Source organism: Giraffa tippelskirchi, chromosome 1 (genome assembly GCF_054371585.1).
Source record: "Giraffa tippelskirchi isolate mGirTip1 chromosome 1, T2T-mGirTip1v1.2.pri, whole genome shotgun sequence".
NCBI lineage: Eukaryota > Metazoa > Chordata > Mammalia > Artiodactyla > Giraffidae > Giraffa > Giraffa tippelskirchi.
In genome coordinates this window covers 26751112-26772172 of record NC_137275.1, presented here as the reverse complement: position 1 = coordinate 26772172, position 21061 = coordinate 26751112, and the positions used below count along the sequence as shown (strand labels likewise).

The following is a 21061-nucleotide window of genomic DNA, read 5'->3' as shown; positions in this document are numbered from 1 at the left end:
CAGAAATAATGTAAGCAAGAAGACAATGGAATATCTTAATCTTTAAAGTACTGAAAGAAAGAAATAACTATCAATCATGAGATCTATACTCAGTGAAAACATCTTTAAAAACTAAAGGCAAAAAAGCATTTTTAGAAATGTAGAGAAAGTAGAGTCCAGATAGAGGTGAAAACAATCACATGCATACCCACACTGTAAAACTTGCTAAAAGAAGTCCTTCAGGCAGAAAGAAATGATACAATATGTATATTATCAAAGGAATGAAGAACACTGGAATTGGTAGCCACATGAATAAGTATTTATGATATTTTTCTTAAATTATTTTTCAAATCATTTTAGAATATAATTGGCATTTATCCCAAAATAAAAACAATGTGGTGTGTGGTTTATAACATGTATAACAGCAATAGTACAAAAGTCAGAAAGGAAGAAGTGCTAAAACATTATTGTTAGATTCTTATGCTATATGTAAAGTGATAAAATGTCACTTGAGAGTAGACTGAAATAAGTTATAGCTGTATACATAAAGCCATAAGCAATTGCTGAAACAAAACAAAACAAAGAGTTAGAGCTAATAAAGCCAGTAAAAGAGATACTGTCCAATCATTAAAAAGTTCAAGTTATTCTAAAGGAAGAAAGAAAATGGGGGAACAATGAAAACACATAGCTAGATGATACATTTAATCACATAAATGTAATGTTGTAAATAATCCAATTAGATGTCAAAGGTTGTCAGACTGAATAGAAAACAATATCCAACTATATGGTACATACAAAGAATATACTTTACATATAAAAGCCTAGAGAGGTTAAAAGAAAAAAGATGGAAAAGATACGCTATACTAAAGTAGATCAAAAGAAAGCTGGAGTGGTTATGTTAATATCTGCCTGCCGATGCAGAAACCACAAGAGACGCAGATTTAATCCCTGGGTCAGGAAGATCAGATTCAGATCCCTGGGGATTCCCAGTCCCTTTGTTGGATCCCCAGGCTGGGTTGGAACCCCTGGGTGGGGTTCATAACCTTTGCAACAGTGGGAGAACTTCTTTGGTATTATTGTTCTTCAGTTTGTGGGTCATCCCCCTGCCAGCAGATGTGGGAATATTTTTTATCGTGATCGTCCCCCTCCTAGCATCTTACTGTGGCTTCTTTGTCTTTGGATGTGGGACATCTTTTCTTGGTGGGTTCCAGCATCCTCCTGTTGATGGTTGTTCAACAGCTAGTTAGGATTTTGGTGCTCTTGCAGGAGGAGATGAGCTCACATCCTTGTACTCTACCATCTTGAACCAGAAGCTGACATCTCTTCTTATAAGGGCATTAATCCCATCATGAGGGCCCCACTCTGATGACTTCATATAAACCTAATTACATATCATTTACATTAAGGGTCAGGGATTCAATACATGAATTTTGAGGGGACACAGTTCAGCCCATAGCAAGTGTTTACAAAGTAGTTGAAGGTTATGGGACAGGAAAGGGAGAGAGAACAGGATGAGGAAAAGGGGCCTGTAGAAACTTTCCAGAGTGGTATATATGTTCATCATCTTGATTGTGGTAATGGTTTTACAAGTATATACATATGTGAAAGCCTATCAATAGTGTACTTTAAATATATGCGGTCTACTATATTCAAATATTCTTAAATAAAATTATTTAAAAAAACAAATCTATTAGGAATACAAATGGATGCAATAGAACTCTTATGGAGAGGAAGTCAAGGGAATGATAAGAACAGGATGCAGGATGAAGTTTACCTAAGGTTGGAGCAGGAAATGGGGTGGGTTAATGGATGAAATACATGATTAAATATAGATTTTGTCAAGTCCATAACTTTTGTTTGGGGTGGCAAATTTGCATATGCCAGCTTACTATGAACATAACTAGTTAATTATTTAAAACTGGATTATTCTTGGACCAATATTGATATTGTGTCACAAGTCATTCAAAAATTTATGCATTTAAGGTTTATGCAAAGAAAAAGGGCCAGATTTTAAACAATACTTTGTTCAAATCCTTCCTGACATGATTTAGTGTTAACATAGAAACAAGTGAAAGTGAAACAAGTCGCTCATTCGTGTCCGACTCTTTGTGACCCCATGGATTATACAGTCTATGGAATTCTCTAGGCCAGAATACTGGAGTGGGTAAGCTTTCCCTTCTCCAGGGGATCTTCCCAACCCAAGGATCAAACCCAGTTCTCCCTAATTGCAGGCGAATTCTTTACCAGCTGAGTCACAAGGGAAGCCCAAGAAACAAAGCCATCCCTGCAAATCACTTATCTACTTAAAAAATTTTTCTTATAGGTAAAACTTTCTTCAGAGAATTTGTATGAGGGGCAGGTAGGGGAACAAAGGGCTTCCCTGGTAGCTCAGCTGGTAAAGAATCTGCCTGCAATGAGGGAGACCTGGGTTCGATCCCTGGGTTGGAAAGATCCCCTGGAGGAAGGCATGGCAACCCACTTCAGTATTCTTGCCTGGAGAATCCCCACGGACAGAGGAGGCTAATGGACTGAGTCCATGGGGTTGCAGAGTCAGAGATGACTCAACGACTAGGCACAGCACAGCACCGGGGAACAAAATGGAAAATTCTCCTGCTCTGGCTCATGATAACCACATGATGGCAGCATTAAGCAAGCAGTGTTTTGTGTGTGTGTGTGTGTGTTTTGTTTAATGGTTTATAGAGAAAGCTGAGTATATCACTTTGATGTGCTTTATGTATCAGTGGGATTGGTTGGTCCCTGTAGCCATATGTGTTTCTTCCTATTTCTTTCCAAATGGAAACCATCCCAAGAGTTATTTTAGTCCCTCAGATCTATATAATTAAGTCTTTTTGAGCAGTTGCTATCATAAACAGACTATATCATATAACTTGAGATTATTTACTTCTCAAAGTATCTTCACAATCTGGAATTTCTTAGAACAACAGTCATTGCTTCTTTTTTTCATATTTTTCTCTTTCCTCTGTCATATTGTCCTTAACTATTTTTGAGTGCTTTCAGCTTTGATAAGGAATTTACCAAAATCAAAAGACCCTTTGAAACGTCTGGATATTTCTTTGTAGAATTCTTTAAAGAGAAGTGTTTAAATGATTGCTCTCAGACCCTCTTTGTTCTTTTTCCAGTTCAAAAAAATATTTACCTAGAATCCAATCTATATATGATTCTGTGATAGTCACTAGGGAAAAGGGGTGGTTAGAAAACAATTTGAGACGCACTGTCCTTGAAAACTTTGCAAGGAAGTCCCTGAAACACAGTATCTCTTCTTTTCCCTTTTGTGTTAAAGAAGTTCATTAGAATAGATACGCTTGGTTATCAGACTGTTTCCTCTATGAAAAAGACATAGCTTCAAGTTCAGTACCATGTATTTGACAGAAGTCACTGTGTATATAGTCTAGAAATCCAAGGGTTTAGAAAACCAGGGTGTCTTCAACACCACTTCTGAAGAAAAATGCACTCTTTGGATCTCCATCTACTCTTCACATCACTCGAGAAACATAAAGGTCAAACCTTTGCGTGATGTGTAGATTCCCACTTCATTAACTTTTTAAAGAGTCTGTGAAGTCAGCCTGCCTAGGAATGTCTGTGTAGTTTCTATAGGAGAAAGAGGCTAAGAAAGGGTGGAGAGCCAGATCCACCCCTTTCTGGGCATCCACTCCGCCTCCAAGTTCTTCTGTCTTCTCAGATTTAGGGGTGGAGTAATACAGTGAGACTGGAGTCACTTCCCATTGCCTTTTTGTCTTCTCACTGCTTTATGATGAAACAATTCTTAAATGATACTGGGCAAGAGGTAAGCACCTGATACGTATTTTGTGTCTTGAAACATTGACGTAGAACCCAGAGGGTGTAACTTAAATAATATTATGTCTTGGTTTGAGAACCGTGAACACAGCTTCCAAAACATTATTTACTCCGAGAAAATAATTAACTCATCAAGAGTGTGAAAGTGTGTTAGTCACTCTGTCATGTCAGACCCTTTGCGATCCCATGGACTGCAACCCCACCGGGCTCCTCTGTCCATGTAATCTCCAGGCCAGAATACTGGAGTGGGTTGCCATTTCCTTCTTCAGGGGATCTTCCTGACCCAGGGATCAAACCCGGATCTCCCGCTTTACAGGCAGATTCTTTACCAGCTGAGCTGCCACTAGGGAAGCCCAGCTCATCAAGAGGCTACAGCTAAATGATTGACTAAAATGTGAGCTCCAGAGGATAAGAGTTTTGTTTGTTTGGTTCACTTATATATTCTAAACCCTTAGAACAGTGCTGGGCTTCCCTGGTGGCTCAGTTGGTAAAGAATCTGCCCACAATGCAGGAGACCCAGTTTGATCCCTGGGCTGGGAAGATCCCCTGGAGAAGGGCATAGCAACCCACTTCAGTATTCTTGCCTGGAGAATTCCATGGACAGAGGAGTCTGGCAGGCTACAGTCCATGGGGTTGCAAAGAGTCCGACATGACTGAGAGACTAACACTTTCACTTCTCACTTTAGAGCAGTACTAGGCACATGTTCTAATCATTTCAATATTGTAAATCTATAAATATTTGTTGAGTGAATAAATGAATGAATTTCCAGGGTCTTGTCTGTACTTGTTCAGAGTGTGGACTTTAACATACCTTCATAAAGCTTTACCTGAGATTTCTTATTTTTCAAGTCCTGAAAGGAAGAAATAAATGAAAAACAAAGAAACATGAATCTTTTACACATTAAATTTACATTGGAGGGTGTAAAAATGCCAAATATCTAATAATGTAGATGCAGCTATTGACAAATCAAGATTTTAGTTAAAGCTACTTTTGATTTTTTTTCATTGTATTTGTAAAAGATGGAGATCAGAGATGGCAGGAAAATCAGGCACCTTTTCCTTGTGGTAGTCTATTCTAATTGTTTCCAGTTTACCACTCATTTGTCTCAGTATCTTCATTTATAAATCAAAGGTAGTTGTAGTTATTTATTTAACAAATTTCCAGGCACTGTTATTCGTGTTAGGAATACATCAGTGGAAAAAAAGGACAGAAATTTCTACCTTTGTGGAGTGGTAGGGGAGATAGACAATAAAAAATAAACATAATAAGTAAATACTGTATTTTTTTTAGAAGTTGATATGCTATGGGAAAAAAGAAAAAGTAGAGCATGGTAAAGAGGATCAGGATGTTCGGAGGGTATTTGGGATGTTATATTTTTATTTTGGAGTATTTATTATACAGAGGACATGTTAGGATAATGCACATTTTATTACTTGAACTGGACTTTATTGAGCCTCTGATCTATTAACTACATTGGCTATCAAACGTACCAGAGCTGAGTTCTTTTCCAGCTTTCAGATCTTAGCTTAAATGCCACTGGCTCAGAGAGCCTTTCCCAGCCCATGTCTTCTGACATTACTTTAATTCTGTCAACCCCTAGTTTAGATCTGTTTTTTTTCTGTGGCAGACAAATAAAGTACTCCGAACATGCATGTTTTCTTACATTCCCCCATGTCTCTTGGCAGTTAGGTTTGGGACTTCAAAGGAGAGGAAGGCAATTCACCTGAAGACAGAAAAGCAAATGTTTAGTAAGCAAATGTTTGCTGGGCTACGCAGAGACAATGGGACACAGAGTGGACTCTGATTTCTAGGCCCTGCCTAGAGTTCCCCCAGCACTCCTAGCCCATATTCTTTGCAGATATTTCTGGTGATACCTCTGTACCTCTGTTCTGGGAGCAAGTCCTTTATCTAAATTCTTTAGGCAGCTGAAGAATTTGAAGAGGAAGATAAAACGTAATCTCATGTCAAGGAGACACATTTTGATATGGCAAATTTTCTGCACAGAATGAAGTAAGGATTCTGTCTCTTTGTTGTTGTTGTTGTTGTTTTTCCTATATGACTGTCAAATTATTCAAGTGTTATTTGTTGAAAATGCTTTCCCTTTCCCATTAAATTGCTTTTGGCAACTTCGTAAATAGTCAAATGACTGTGTAAGTGTTTGTCTAAAGTTGGGCTGTCTATTCTGTTCCATTGATCTATTTGTCTATCCCTACACCAGCTACCCACTCTGGTATTCTTGCCTGGAAAATCCTATGGACAGAGGAGCCTGGTGGGCTACAGTTCGTGGGGTCAAAGAGAGCTGGACACGACTGAGTGACTAACACTTTCACTTTCATACCAGCCCCACTCTGCTGATTATTGTAGCTTTGTAGCAAGTCTTAAAGTCAGGTATCCTAAGTCCTTTTTGTTCATTTTTAAGATTTCTTTGGATGTTCTAAGTCCTTTGCATAGCCATATAAATTTTAGAATCAGTTTGTCGACTTCTACAAAAAAAACCTCACAGGATTGTGTTTGAGATTATGTTGAATCTGTAGATCAAATTGGAAGAATTGACATCTTAGTATTATTGAATCTTCCAACCTTTAAGTGGGTAGCCATTCCCTTCTCCAGGGCATCTTCCTGACCCAGGAATGGAATCTGAGTCTCCTGCATTGCAGGCAGATTCTTTACCATCTGAGCCACCAGGACTCCTGAATACAGTACACCTTCTATTTATTTAGGTCATCTCTCAGCAACATTGTGTAGTTTTCATTATAAAAATCATACCCCAAATTTTAAAATTTATTCCTAAGTATTTTCTGATCTGAGTTATTATAAACTGAATTTTTAAAATTTCATATTTTAGTTGTTTCTTGTATACAGAAATGCAATTTATTTTTCTGGATATTGACTTTATATTCTGTGATCTTGCTAAATTCATTTTACTTGTTCTTTTGTTGTCATGTATATTCTTTAGAATATTCTGCATAAACAACCATCTGTGGTGAGAGTTTAACATCCTCCTTTCTGATCTTTAGACTTCTTTTTTTAATTTTCCTTCTCTTATTACACCAGCTAAGATCTCCAATAAAATACTGAATAGAAATGTGGGTGTAGACACTTTTGCCACCTTCTGATCTTGGGGAAAGAATCTATATTTCATTATTAAGTATAATGTTTGCTGTAAAAGTTTGTTTGTGTGTGAATGCCTGTCACATTGAGGACTTCAGGCTTTGCGTTGCCCTTGGTGAGCCACAGATGCATTCTGTTCAGTTCTCTTAGCATCAGATGGGCTTCTGTGTGTTTGCCTCTTGTGTGTATTGTTCAGGGATCAGTCAGAGTTTGGGGAAGAAATTATAGACACAATTTGACTCTCCCCTCTGTGGTTTTATCTTTTCCTGGATATGTTTCTTCAATTTCCAGCTTCTGTAGTAGCCCCAAACTTTGTCCTTTGATTCCTTAAGCAAGAAAGACCACAGACTTTTATCCAAATTCTGTCTAGAAAAACATCCCAAATGGGAAACTCTTCCAATAACATTGCTTTCAGATGTCCATTCTCTTCCAAATCGGTTTCAAGTAACTCTCCAGTGTTTTCAGAGAGCTGTGGTTTTTAAAAATGTTTAAAAATTTTATGTTTCATTGACAGTTATTACAAAATATTGGCTTTATTTTCTGTACTGTACAATACATCTTTGATAGTTCTTTTTTAATATATTTTTCCAATGTTTATAGTTGTTTTCCCTGAGAAATTTGGTCTAATATAAACAACTCCAACATTATTAGACATGAATGTTGAAATAATGTGGTCAGAATAGTCTTACAGAGAATGTAGAATTTAAACAAAGATTTGAAAAAAGAGAAGGATTTAGCCAAATTGACAATTTTTTTGGTAAAGCCTCCAGGCAGACAGAGGAGTGATAACCAAGCTAGGAGATGCCTGATATGTTAGAGGAATAGCAAGAAGAGCAGGGTTTTGAGGAGAAGAGTGGTGTGATCAGACATGCATTTCAAAAATAAAACCTCTGCTATTTTGAGAACAGATTATAAGGATGCAAATATAGAAACAATTAACTAGAGAATTAGCTGTTACAAGAATTCACAGGAGAAATAATGGCTTCTTGAACCAGAATAGACATGGTGAGACCAGTGAAGTGCTATATGTGATGTGAAGGAAGAACCAATAAATTTTTCAGTTGATTAGATATTCCATGTGAAAGAAAGTGTTCAGAATGACTTCAGATTTTTCTAGCAAGTAAGCATGATTTCTGTATAACACAGAAGGATAGAATTACCATCAACTGAGAAATCTATGAGTAAATCAGTTTAATACCATACAGGTATGACCTAAATCAAATCCCTTATGATTATACAGTGGAAGTGAGAAATAGATTCAAGGGATCAGATCCGATAGAGTGCCTGAAGAACTATGGATGGAGGTTCATGACATTGTACAGGAGACAGGGATCAAGACCATCTCCAAGAAAAAGAAATGCAAAAAGGCAAAATAGTTGTCTGAGGAGGCCTTACAAATAGCTGTGAAAAGAAGAGAAGCAAAAGGCAAAGGAGAAAAGGAAAGCTATACCCGTTTGAATGCAGAGTTCTAAAAAATAGCAAGGAAAGATAAGAAAGCCTTCCTCAGTGATCAATGCAAAGAAATAGAGGAAAACAATAGAATGGGAAAGATTAGACATCTCTTCAAGAAAATTAGAGATACCAAGGGAACATTTCATGCAAAGATGGGCACAATAAAGGACAGAAACGGTATGGACCTAATAGAAGCAGAAGATGTTAAGAAGAGGTGGCAAGAATACACAGAAGAATTATACAAAAGAGATCTTAATGGCCCAGATAATCACGATGGTGTGATCACTCACCTAGAGCCAACATCCTGGAATGCAAAGTCAAGTGAGCCTTAGGAAGCATCACTACGAACAAAGCTAGTGGAGGTGATGGAATTCCAGTTGAGCTATTTCAAATCCTAACAGATGATGCTGTAAAAGTGCTGCACTCAATATGCCAGCAAATCTGGAAAACTCAGCAGTGGCCACAGGACTGGAAAAGGTCAGCTTTCATTCCAATCCCAAAGAAAGTCAATGCCAAAGAATGCTTGAACTACTGCACAATTGCACTCACCTCACAGCCTAGCAAAGTAATGCTCAAAATTCTCCAAGCCAGGCTTCAACAGCATGTGAACTGTGAACTTCCAGGTGTTCAAGCTGGTTTTAGAAAAGGCAGTGGAACCAAGATCAAGTGGCCAACATCCCCTGGATCATCAAAAAAGCAAGAGAGTTCCAGAAAAACATCTATTTCTGCTTTATTGGCTATGCCAAAGCCTTTGACTGTGTGGATCACAATAAACTGTGGGAAATTCTGAAAGAGATGGGAATACCAGACCCCCTGACCTGCCTCCTGAGAAATCTGTACGCAAGTCAGGAAGCAATGGTTAGAACTGGACATGGAACGACAGACTGGTTCCAAATCGGGAAAGGAGTACATCAAGGCTGTATTTTTTCACCCTGCTTATTTAACTTATATGCAGAGTACATCATGGGAAATTCTGGGCTGGATGAAGCACAAGTTGGAATCAAGATTGCTAGGAGAAATATCAATAACCTCAGATATGCAGATGACACCACCCTTATGGCAGAAAGCGAAGAGCTAAACAGCCTCTTGATGAAAGTGAAAGAGGAGAGTCAAAAAGTTGGCTTAAAGCTCAACATTCAGAAAACTAAGATCATGGCATCTGGTTCCATCACTTCATGGCAAATAGATGGGGAAACAATGGAAACAGTTAAAGACTTTATATCTGGGGGCTCCAAAATCACTGCAGATGGTGACTTGCAGCCATGAAATTAAAAGATACTTGTTCCTTGGAAGAAAAGTTATGACCAACCTGAACAGCATATTAAAAACCAGAGACATTACTTTGCCGACAAAGGTTCATCTAGTCAAAGCTATGGTTTTTCCAGTAGTCATGTGTGGATATGAGAGCTGGTCTATAAAAGAAATTGAGTGCTGAAGAATTGATGCTTTTGAACTGTGGTGTTGGAGAAGACTCTTCAGAGTTCTTTGGGCTGCAAGGAGATCCAACCAGTCCATCGGAAAGGAAATCAGTCCTGAATATTCATTGGAAGGACTGATGCTGAAGCTGAAACTCCAGTACTTTTTGGCCACCTGATGTGAAGAACTGACTCACTGGAAAAGACCCTGATGCTGAGAAAGATTGAAGGCAGGAGAAGGGAACGACAGAGGATGAGATGGTTGGTTGGCATCACCGACTCAATGGATATGAGTTTGAGTAAATTCTGGGAGTTGGTGATGGACAAGGTGGCCTGGCATGCTGCAGTCCATGGAGTCAGGAAGAGTCAGACACGACTGAGTGACTGAACTAACTACCTGAACTGTGCCCTCCAAGACAAAGTCCTAACTAAGAGAGATACTTAAATAACTAATGTGATCATCTAACTGAACTAATGAGGTAAGTCCTTTTGATAGTATATTTCTGTGGAGACCAGAGGAGAACAAAGTCTCATTTCACTTTGTGATGAGGAAGTAGGTAGTAACGGATCAATATATTGAAGAATAAATAGGATGTGAAAGAATAGGGAGGAAGAAATTACTAATGGAAGAATAATCCTGCACAAGAATACAGAAATGCAAACATTAATGCTGAGGGCTTGGCAATGGGACACAGATTGGTATGACCTGAGGTAAAAATGTGTGATAATAATGGTAGGAAAAGGGATGAAGTATATGGAGGGAGGAAAATACAGGACAAAAGACATAATCAAGCTAAAGAATATATTTGCTGTACTAATGAGCTTGTCCTTTTCCAACAGGCATTGGGAAAGTGGAAAGAAGTACTTTTAAACAGTAAGGTGAAAATCCTTGGATGGAAAATAAGCCAGTAATTTGTCTGTTTCCTTTTTGTTGTTGTTCCTTGTCCAAAGGCAATTAAACATATTATAAATAAATCACAGAAATATATATTCAGTGTTGTATTTCTAAAGCATGGTCCACAAGGACATTCTCTGAGCTGTTCTATTGTGGTATTATGAATTTAACTGAAGACTTTTTTTCCTGGCATGATTTAATGACTTTTCATATTATTAAATAGGTAGGAAAAACACATACAAAGTGAATAATGCCAGTTTTCCCATTCATTTGTATAAGATATTAACTGGTTAGTTGTTTGCCAGTGTATTCTATGAATCAAAAATGTTTTATAACCATTAGGAAAAAAATGAATGCTACTGAGTCTTGTGATTGTTTCTTCTTTTCAAGTCATGGGCCACAGGGATGAGACATCAGGGGACTTTCAGTAGCAGTCAGTCAAAATCATGAAATATATTTATTTCTATTACTCATTTAACAAAAGGTAGTATTTGCTGTAAAATGTTTGATGCTTTTGTGCATGTGTTAAGATACATGTTAGTTGCTCAGTCATGTCCTACTCTGCGACCCCAGGGATTGTGGCCCACCAGGATCCTTTGTCCATGGGATTCTCTGGGCAAGAAGACTAGAGTGAGTTGCCATTTCCTTCTCCAGGGCATCTTCCCAATCCAGGGATCGAACCTGGGTCTCCTGCATTGCAGGCAGATTCTTTACTGTCTGAGCCACCAGGAAGATGTTAGTTAATTCAAGAGTACTGTTGTCTGTGGAGTTCTAGAAGAAACAAAGGAAAGAGGAACTAATGAGCCTGTTGATGAAGGTGAAAGAGGAGAGTGAAAAAGCTGGCTTAAAACTCAACATTCAGAAAACTAAGATCATGGCATATGGTCCCATCACTTCATGGCAAATAGATGGGGAAACAATGTGAACAGTGACAGACTTTATTTTCTTGGGCTCCAAAATCACTGCAGATGGTGACTGTAGCCTTGAAATTAAAAGATACTTGCTCCTTGGAAGAAAAGCAATGAAAAACCTAGACAGTGTATTAAAAAGCAGAGACACTACTTTGCCAACAAATGTCCATATAATAAAAGCTATGAGTTTTCCAATAGTCATATATGGTTGTGAGAGTTGGACCATAAAGAAGGCTGAGTGCTGAAGAATTGATGCTTTTGAACTGTGGTGTTGGAGAAGCCTCTGGAGAGTCCCTTGGACTGCAAGGATATCACACCAGTTAATCCTAAAGGAAATCAGTCCTAAATATTCATTGGAAGGACTGATGCTGAAGCTTAGGCTCCAGTACTTTGGCCACCTGATTCAAAGAGCCGACTTATTAGAAAATATCCAATGTTGGGAAAGATTGAGGGCAAGAGGAGAAGGGGACAGCAGAGGATAAGATGGTTGGATGGCATCACCAACTCAATGGACATGAGTTTGAGCAGGCTCCAGGAGTTGGTGACGAACAGGGAAGCCTAATGTGCTGCAGTCCATGGAGTTACAGTCTCCTGATTGAATGACTGAACAATAACAATAAGAAGAAACACTGCCTTCCTTGGGATATTTTAGAATTATCCAATGTCTTGATTAGAAGGGATAGGGACCCTTTCTCCTATTAATTTATGACTGTTATTTAAGATGATTGATATTTATGATTTGTATCTAACACAGAAAGAAAAGCTCGTTTTAGTGCAAAGAGATGGGGATTTGATTTCTGGACTTTCCTCTCAGTAGTAGTTTGAGATTGGCTAAGTCTCAAAATTTTGAGCTTTATTTTTAAAATGAGGATAATATCTTTTCTACCTTCATTCCCGGTAACTATGAAGACCAAAGGGGAAATCTATATAATGGTAACATGAACATTAGAAAGCATTATTTGAATATGAGATATATTAACTCATATTATTTTCATATATTGTAGATTACATAATAAAAGTTACATGTTTTCTGGTAAAGGATGTAGGTGAGATATAATTTACTGCTGAGATTATGTAGAGTTACATAGAACTCCATGAATTTCTTTCTTTTTTATTTTTATGATCTTGACAATTTTTAATCTACTCACATAGGCTTTTCCCTTTAGATTAAATAATAACCACACTAAAAATCAGTTTTCATGTGTTCTCTACATCACAACTTTTATATGTCCACATACCTGGCTTTTAAACAAAATTTAATTTAGGCAGAATTGTTCAGGAATGATGATCTGAGTTAAAAGTTTAAGAAGCACAAGAGAGAACAGGTCTGTAATTGCCAGTTTCTAGTGCTTGTCCCCAAATTTTCAGATGCTTACATTTTCCCTGAGCATTTCACCTATTGTGTGAGATGTATTATTCACTACAACAGGTAATTTTTAGTGAATAAAGCAGCACAGACCAGTAGACAGCTAAATTCAATATAGTTCAGACTTACTTGATAAGAGGATGGCTCTCAAAATCTACAAAGAGCCTTTGTTGAATTCTTTCAATCATATATACATTTGTTGTTGTTGTTTAGTTGCAAAGTTGTGTCTAACTCTGCGGCCCCGTGGACTGTAGCCCACCAGGCTCCTCTGTCCAGGGGATTTCCCAGGCAAGAATACTGGAGTGAGTTACCATTTCCTTCTCCAGGGGATCTTCCTCACTCAAGGATCAAATCCATATCTCTTGTATTAGCAGATGGATTCTTTGCTGCTGAGCCACCATGGAAGCTCCAATTCATATATTATTGGCCCATATATACCGTAGCCAGGAGAAGGCAATGGCACCCCACTCCAGTGCTCTTGCCTGGAAAATCCCATGGACAGAGGAGCCTGGTAGGCTGCAGTCCATGGGGTCGCTAAGAGTCGGACACGACTGAGCGACTTTACTTTCACTTTTCACTTCCATGCATTGGAGAAGGAAATGGCAACCCACTCCAGTGTTCTTGCCTGGAGAATCCCAGGGACGGGGGAGCCTGGTGGGCTGCCGTCTATGGGGTCGCACAGAGTCGGACACGACTGAAGCTCCTTAGCAGCAGCAGCAGCAGCATACTGTAGCCAATTTTGAACTTGGAAATAAACTAATTTAAGTCATAGCTCATAATGGAGAGTTCAATTACAGTTATTTCTTTTTTTATTTACAAAACTTTTGATTTTCTTTTAAGAAATATTCATGGTGTGAAGCTTCTGCATGAGTAGGTGTCTAGAAATGTATCATCTCCATCATCATCATCATCACCACCATCCAGTTTAAAAGGAACCACTGTTTTTGTCCTCAAATAGTAAATATTGTCCTCAAGTATTTAATTTTTAAAAAAGTTTTGCTAGAACCCGAATAATCATCTTCTATCTTCAGAGAAAATACATGGAGTCTTACTCTGCTAGGACATTATAGAATGAATACAATAATGAAAGTGACAAACTAGTCATTGGAAAGAATTCTTGAGACCCAATTTCTACTTGAATATGAGTCATTGTGACTTTTACATATGTAAAGGACTTTGGCAGTCTAATAATGGCAAATTGGAGCTATTTAAAGTAAGATAGCAATAGTGTCTCTTTTAGGATACAAAAGATAAAAGACACAAAGCATGGCTCTCTGAAAACAATTAGAACTTAGGCATGGATAATGTTTAAAAAATTATGTATAAGTGGCATTCATTGTATAATGCATAAATAAACTTTTATATAGAAAATACACCTTTATTTTAGTATTTTAGGCATGTGTGTTAATTGTTGGGTTTAGGATAACCTAAGCTACACCATACAGAATAATATTAAGAGCCTACTTTTCAAAATGAGATGATTGGCATTTCATATTTTATTTGGTTAATTCATTACTCAAGTTATGTTCTTTTCCCTTCATAAAGGAAACCATAATAATATTTTGGATTTCAGTTTAATAATGCTTCAGGGGAATGTGTGTGTGTGTGTGTGTGTTTTATTTGCTTTTCTTTTATGTCATTTAGAAGGAAGCTAGGCATTAATAATGTTACAGCTATTTTTAACACTAATAGCCCTTTTAACCTATAATGCTAGCGATATTCAATAGAAGCCTGTTCATGGAAATGTTTTGTATCGGAAAAACATAGCTTTAAATATGCAAACTTATGCAGCAGAGCTTTATCATCTGACCATTCCCAGATCTCATTGGTATTGTTTTATTTTACAAATTTTTCCTTTTTACCAGGCTAGTCACTTCTGGTTCTGTACCTGCATATACTCTTACAGAAGTTAATTACAGCTATTGGTCAAGAGCACTTTGACTTAATATTTTCATGGCAAGAAAAGGAATAGAGTAATGATTGTATATCTTAACTAAAGCTGAACCATAAGTGATCTGTCTGAAGGCCTTTGGATACAATTTTTCAGACTTCCAAATAAATAACAATTGTAAAATTAAATCAATTTTATTTACTTCCAGACCATGTGGATGAGCGGACAGTCTGCAATGGAATAGCCCCTGAAAAAGATGTAGATGGATTTCATATTATTAACATTGGAAGACTATGTCTTGATCAGCATTCCCTCATACCTGCCACTGCTAGTGCTGTTTGGGAAATTATCAGAAGAACAGGTTGGTCTATGGGACAGAGGTGCTAAGTGCCACATGAGCATTTGTGCATTGCCTTGATGGAAAGGGCAAAAGAAGCTAAGCCATTAAGCTTCAATCTACAGGAATTGCCTTGATGGAAAGGGTGAAAGAAGATAAGCCATTAAACTTCAATCTACAGGAATAGATAAATCTACAGGAATAGATTTATAGAAATCGAAGAATAATCTGAAATAAGATAAAAGAAGACCTGGTACCAGATTACAATTAACTGCTGTTTCAGCTTTCAGGGAGTGCATTTTCCAAATAATAGATTTATCTCCCTACTTTAAAACTATAAACTTAAGGTATTTTGATATACATTTTTCAAAATATGTTATTTTCCTTGCCTTTAAAAACAAAATGTGCTGAACATTTGAGCCATCTCTAATGACCTAGGTTTTCATTGTAGACACTTGCCCTTGAATTGTCCTCTAAATAAAATCATGCTCTCAAAAACCCTCGAGCAGGCAGGTGATGGTTCCCCTGCCTCCATCACTGTGACTTACGTTTCTGGCAGCATCTCCTCATCCCAGTCTGTTCTTTTCTAACTGAGAAAGAGAACTTTCAAGGGAAAGCAGATCCTAGAATTATATTCGTAGAATTTTAATAGTTATAAAATTTTAATTCTAATTTTTTCTTTTTACTTATGAAGAAGCTATGCCCCAAGGAGGTTAAGTGTATGAAATCTGTAAGCTTTACTTTTCAGATCTTTCTAAATCCATACATTTAGTGCTTCTCTCGAAGTAAACTGCATAAATGTTATGAAAAATACTTTTTCCCCACTTCATTTTGTCCTAGATTTGCTCAAAGTTTGGTTGCCAGTTAATCTTGACATTGTTGTACTTTGCCTGTTTTATGATTAATAGTTAATATATTTTAAGTCTTCACACTTCTACCTCTTCATGTGAATTTTAATGTTTAAAATAATTTAATGACAACTTGAAAATGTTTGTGATTTTTTTTTTTTTTAAGGAGGGCATAATGAGAGGGAAAGTGACAAACCAAAAAGTATAAAAAGAAATATTTCTAAATAATGAATGTTGGAACATTACAGACATTTCACAAAATAATTCAAATTTAATTAGAGGTTTTTAAAGAATATTTCAGTTGGCTGTTCAGATGATTACTTTGCTTCTTGTTGTTTATTCTTCATTTAAATCAAACTCTGTGTTTTAAGGAATTGAAACATTTGGAAAAAATGTGGTTGTGGCTGGAAGATCCAAGAATGTAGGGATGCCCATTGCCATGCTCTTACACACAGATGGAGAACACGAACGGCCAGGAGGTAGGTGCCACTTGGAGATTCTATGCACTCTTATTAATACAATCTTCTTACTTCCTAAGCTCTTCAAATAAAAATGTGTTTGGAAATGTGATTTAGCATATTTGTGGGCTTAATGCAAATAAAGGTTTCCCTTATTCTTCATCTAATGACGTGTGCATGCATGCTCAGTTGATCGGTCATATCTGATTCTTTGTGACCCCATGGACTGTAGCCTGCTGGGCTCCTGTGTCCAAGGAATTTTCCAGGCAAGAATGCTAGAGTGGGTTGCCACTTCCTACTCCATCTAATGGCATGAGTGCCTTGATAATATATAAAAGAATTGCTAAAAATAAGTGGTCCCTTTGTTCCTATTTTTTCTTTTGGCTATATGTACTTCATTCATATCCTTAAACATAAGAGATTATGGAGAATCGTATGGAGATTCCTTAAAAACCGAGGAATAAAACTAACATGTGACCCAACAATCCCACTCCTGAGCATATAGCCTGAGAAAACCACAATTAAAAAAGACACATATACCCCAATGTTCATTGCAACACTATTTACAATAGCTAGGACATGGAAGCAACCTAGATGTCTATCCACAGATGAATGGATAAAGAAGTTGTGGTACATATATACAATGAAATATTACTAGCCATAAAAAAGAATGCATTTAGTCAGTTCTAGTGAGGTGGATAAACCTAGAGCCATTATGCAGAGTGAAGTCAGAAAGAGAAAAACACATATCATACATTAACACATATATATATGGAATTTAGAAAAATAATACTAATGAACCTACTGGCAGGGCAGGAATATAGATGCAGATGTAGAGGACACTTGTGGACACAGCGGGGGAAGGAAAGACTAGGACAAATTGAGAGAGTAGCATTTCAATATATATACTACATGTGTAAAATAGATAATCAGTGGGAAGTTGCTGTGTAGCACAGGGAGCTCACCTTGTGCTCTGTGACGACCTAGAGGGGTGAGATGGGGATGGGTGCTAGAGAGGCTCAAGAAGGAGGAAATATATGTATACTTACTGCTGATTCACATTGCTGTACAGTAGAAACCAACACAACACTGTAAAGCAATTATCCTCCAATTAAAAATAAAAAATTAAAATATTAAAAAAAGAAAGGTGGAAAGGCTAGATACATACTAGATGCATAAATATCACATGTTGATAGATATCTGTATACCCATGTACACCATCTCACTAAAACACATCACCAATGCATGGATATAAGATTTTTTTTTTTTGCCATTATTAACCTTGGTGAATTCCAGTTTCATGCTATAACATTTTCAAATACAGTTGACTCTTGAATAGCACAGGTTTGAACTGCACAAGTCCATTTACATTTTTTTCACTAAATATTTACATACTACAGTACTATACAATCTGTGGTTAGTTGAATCAGTGAATATGGAACCATGAATACAGTGGCTGACTATAAAGTTATAGGTGGATTCTCAACTGCACAGAGGGTGGGTGTTCTAAACCTCCACATTGTTCAAGGGTCAACTATATTAATTTTATGACCTTGGTTTACATAATGCATGTGAAATATTTTTTTAAACTGTGAAGCCCAATGGAAAAACAAGCCCAATGATAACATATCACTTATGCAAAGGGATGAATTACGAGAGTTAAATATTGTTTTTCATTCCTGGGATTAAGGACTTAAATATTACCAGATCAAAATGTGTATGAGGATCAAAGTTATCTTGGGCCTGATAGTGACTCAAAGTAACTTTAAAAAGCCTTAGTTTTGGATTTCCCCGGTGGTCCAGTGGTTAAGAATTCACCTGCCAATGTAGGGGACATGGGTTCTATCCCTGGTCTAGGAAGATTCCTTGTACCCTGGAGCAACTAAACCTGTGCCCCACAATTACTGAGCCTGCGCGCCTAGAGCCTGTGCTCTGCAAAAAGAAAAACCACAACAAAGAGTAGCCCCTGCTTACCACAACTAGAGAAAGCCTGAGCAGCAAGGAAGACCCAGTGCAGCCAAAAGTTAATTAATTAATTATTTTAAAAGTCTTAGTTTTGAAGAGCTGTTCAAAAGACCAAATCTGGTAGTATGAACTTTGTAGATGGTAGCCTACAAAGAGATGGAGATGATGTAGATGCATCTCTAGCTTAATTATTTACTTCTAGCATAGTCTGTTAGTGCTCATCTATGTGTCTCTTAGGATGTAATAATGATATTGATTCATATTTTCCTTTATTTAATAGTTTCTGTTAAGGAAGGTAAAATAACCAGAAAGATTTACCTAAGTATACCATTTTTGTTGGAAGATTTTGACCAAGAGTCACTTGGCAGGTTTTTCTTCATTTTCAACATATTGTTATATTATTTCATCAGTAACATATCAAGCAACATTATGCAACTTCATTATTTGCTCAACACTTTCTCATGAACTATCCTGTTTTGTTCTCAATAATTCTGGAATATATTCATATTCACATTTTGCAGCTAAAGGAAATGAACTTTAGAAACTTCAGTAACTTACCCAAGGCCATTCAAGGAAATGGTGTACAGAGCTGGAGGCTGGGTGCTGACTGTCTGGTTAGGAGAATAGTTTTGAAGTCAGACCTCTCTCCCATGAAGCCCTGTATCCTTGGACAAGTCATTTAATCTATGTAAGCCTCCACTTCCCTCATTTGTATCTTTTTTGCTGGGTTATCGTAAAAACTGAATTAGATTTGAATGTGAAGCACTACTCACAGTACCTGAGACAGTAAGTTAAGTAAGCCCGTGGTACATGTGAACCATGGCTATTACTATTATTTCTATTATTATGCTTAAGGCAATAATCTGTAGCCATACAGATGAAAAAGTTTAGAGTAACATAATCCAAGGTTAATGATGAATTTTTAACCTTCATTTGAAATTTTATTTTCTATTTGGGGTGGGTTTTCTGTTTGCTTTTATTTAGATGAAATCTAATCTTTGTTGTAATAATTTACATAAATGTATAATTTATAAAGTTTATAAACTATTAGAAATATGACTTATAATATTCCAAATTATACTTTATATTGTACTTTTTCATATAGATATTAACATATTGTGTGCTAATTTCTTGATAAATTTCAATTTTGAATTATTTGTCTACAAAATACCTAAGTCTAAGAAAGTCAATTTCCCTCCTCTTCATGCAATTTAAAAGTAGATTTTTCTATGTCATAAAACACATTAACTTTATAAATATTCTGAACTTTGTTTTGCAAGATATGTTCACTTGAATACATGTTAAAAATTGAATAAAAGCAGAATTAGATATAGTACTGGTTACTTACATGCCAGGTGGTTAAATTTGTATTTATTATAGTGGCACTTAGGTGCCGTTTATAATTGCAGTATCTAGAAGGTAATATATTATAAATGATATTGGTCAATTCACATGGGTGGTGTTTAATCTCATGCACATTTAATAGGAGTATGGTGACATATATGATTAGTATAATGAATTGTTGAGAGCTGCTCACTGAAAATCTGGAATCTGTGGGAAAGTTAATATTTCAAATGTCCGTGTCTGTTAGAGCAGTGATTATGTGGAGTGACTGCTGTGCATTGTTAGCTAGTAGAGATAATGAAGGAGGATTAATTGGGCAAATTCCTATCTATAGACCTTGTTCTGATGACATTCACAATGCTGAGCATCAGCTCACGCTGTATTTCTTTGCCAGAAAAGATTCAAGCCCTAATGATTCATTTGTGTTTTAAAGCCAAAGATAATCACACTAGAAGACATATGGTGAGGTTGTGGTACTATAGCAGTGGCATTAATGCTGGGATTTTTAAAAAGAGCATTATGGAAGATTTTGCTTAGAGTCCTATGGACCCAGGGTTATTCTTGGTTTCGCTGGTGCAGTATGCGTTCAGTACATATTCTCATTGAAACACTAGGGTGGGGCGTGGTAGAGTGTTGAAAAAGACTTGGGTAGCACTAGTGGTAAAGAACCTGCCTGCCAGTGCAGGAGACATAAGAAACCTGGATTTGATCCCTGGATTGGGAAGATCCCCTGGAGAAGACAGTGGCTACCCACTCTAGTATTCTTGCCTGGAGAATCCCATGGACAGAGGAGCCTGGAGGGCTACAGTCCATGGGCTTGCAAACAGTCGGACACGACTGAAGCAACTGAGCACACAGACCCCTGTCTCCAGAAGATGAAAGATTGCACCTTCAGGACACCATGTTTTCTTAAAGCTCGGCTTCCTCATTGATATTCAGCTTTTGCACTCAAGCTGCCCATCTGCTTCACCTTCTATGTAACAGGCACATTTTTTTTTTTAATTCAAGGGACATCCTATCTAAATGGAAAATCCTCAAGATATTTTGTCAGTGGAATGCCTTGCCTTTGTGAAAATTGGCTCCAGTTGTGAAAAATGAACATTTTTGCCACCTTGGAAGCATTACCTCTCACCTACAGGAGGGGCCGTCAGGTGGTAATACAGGAGTGGATGTTCCAGACAGTGCAATGTGATATGAGCGCTATGTGTGAGTAAGCTCAGCCCAGTGCTAGGTTGGGCCAGGTGCCCTCCAGTTTCAAAGAGAGGAGCCAAA

The 21061-nt window shown here is 37.2% G+C and overlaps 1 protein-coding gene across 7 annotated transcripts in view; it reads left to right on the top strand.

The window, feature by feature from the left end:
* MTHFD2L (methylenetetrahydrofolate dehydrogenase (NADP+ dependent) 2 like) overlaps window positions 1-21061 on the top strand; it is a 143523-nt gene that overhangs the window by 28940 nt on the left and 93522 nt on the right. For all 7 annotated transcript variants that reach the window (XM_081586756.1, XM_081586757.1, XM_081586754.1 and 4 more), the window contains 2 exons: window positions 15046-15198; window positions 16394-16501. In XM_081586756.1, the coding sequence (XP_081442882.1) occupies window positions 15046-15198; window positions 16394-16501 (261 nt within the window). The remainder of the gene's footprint in view (window positions 1-15045; window positions 15199-16393; window positions 16502-21061) is intronic.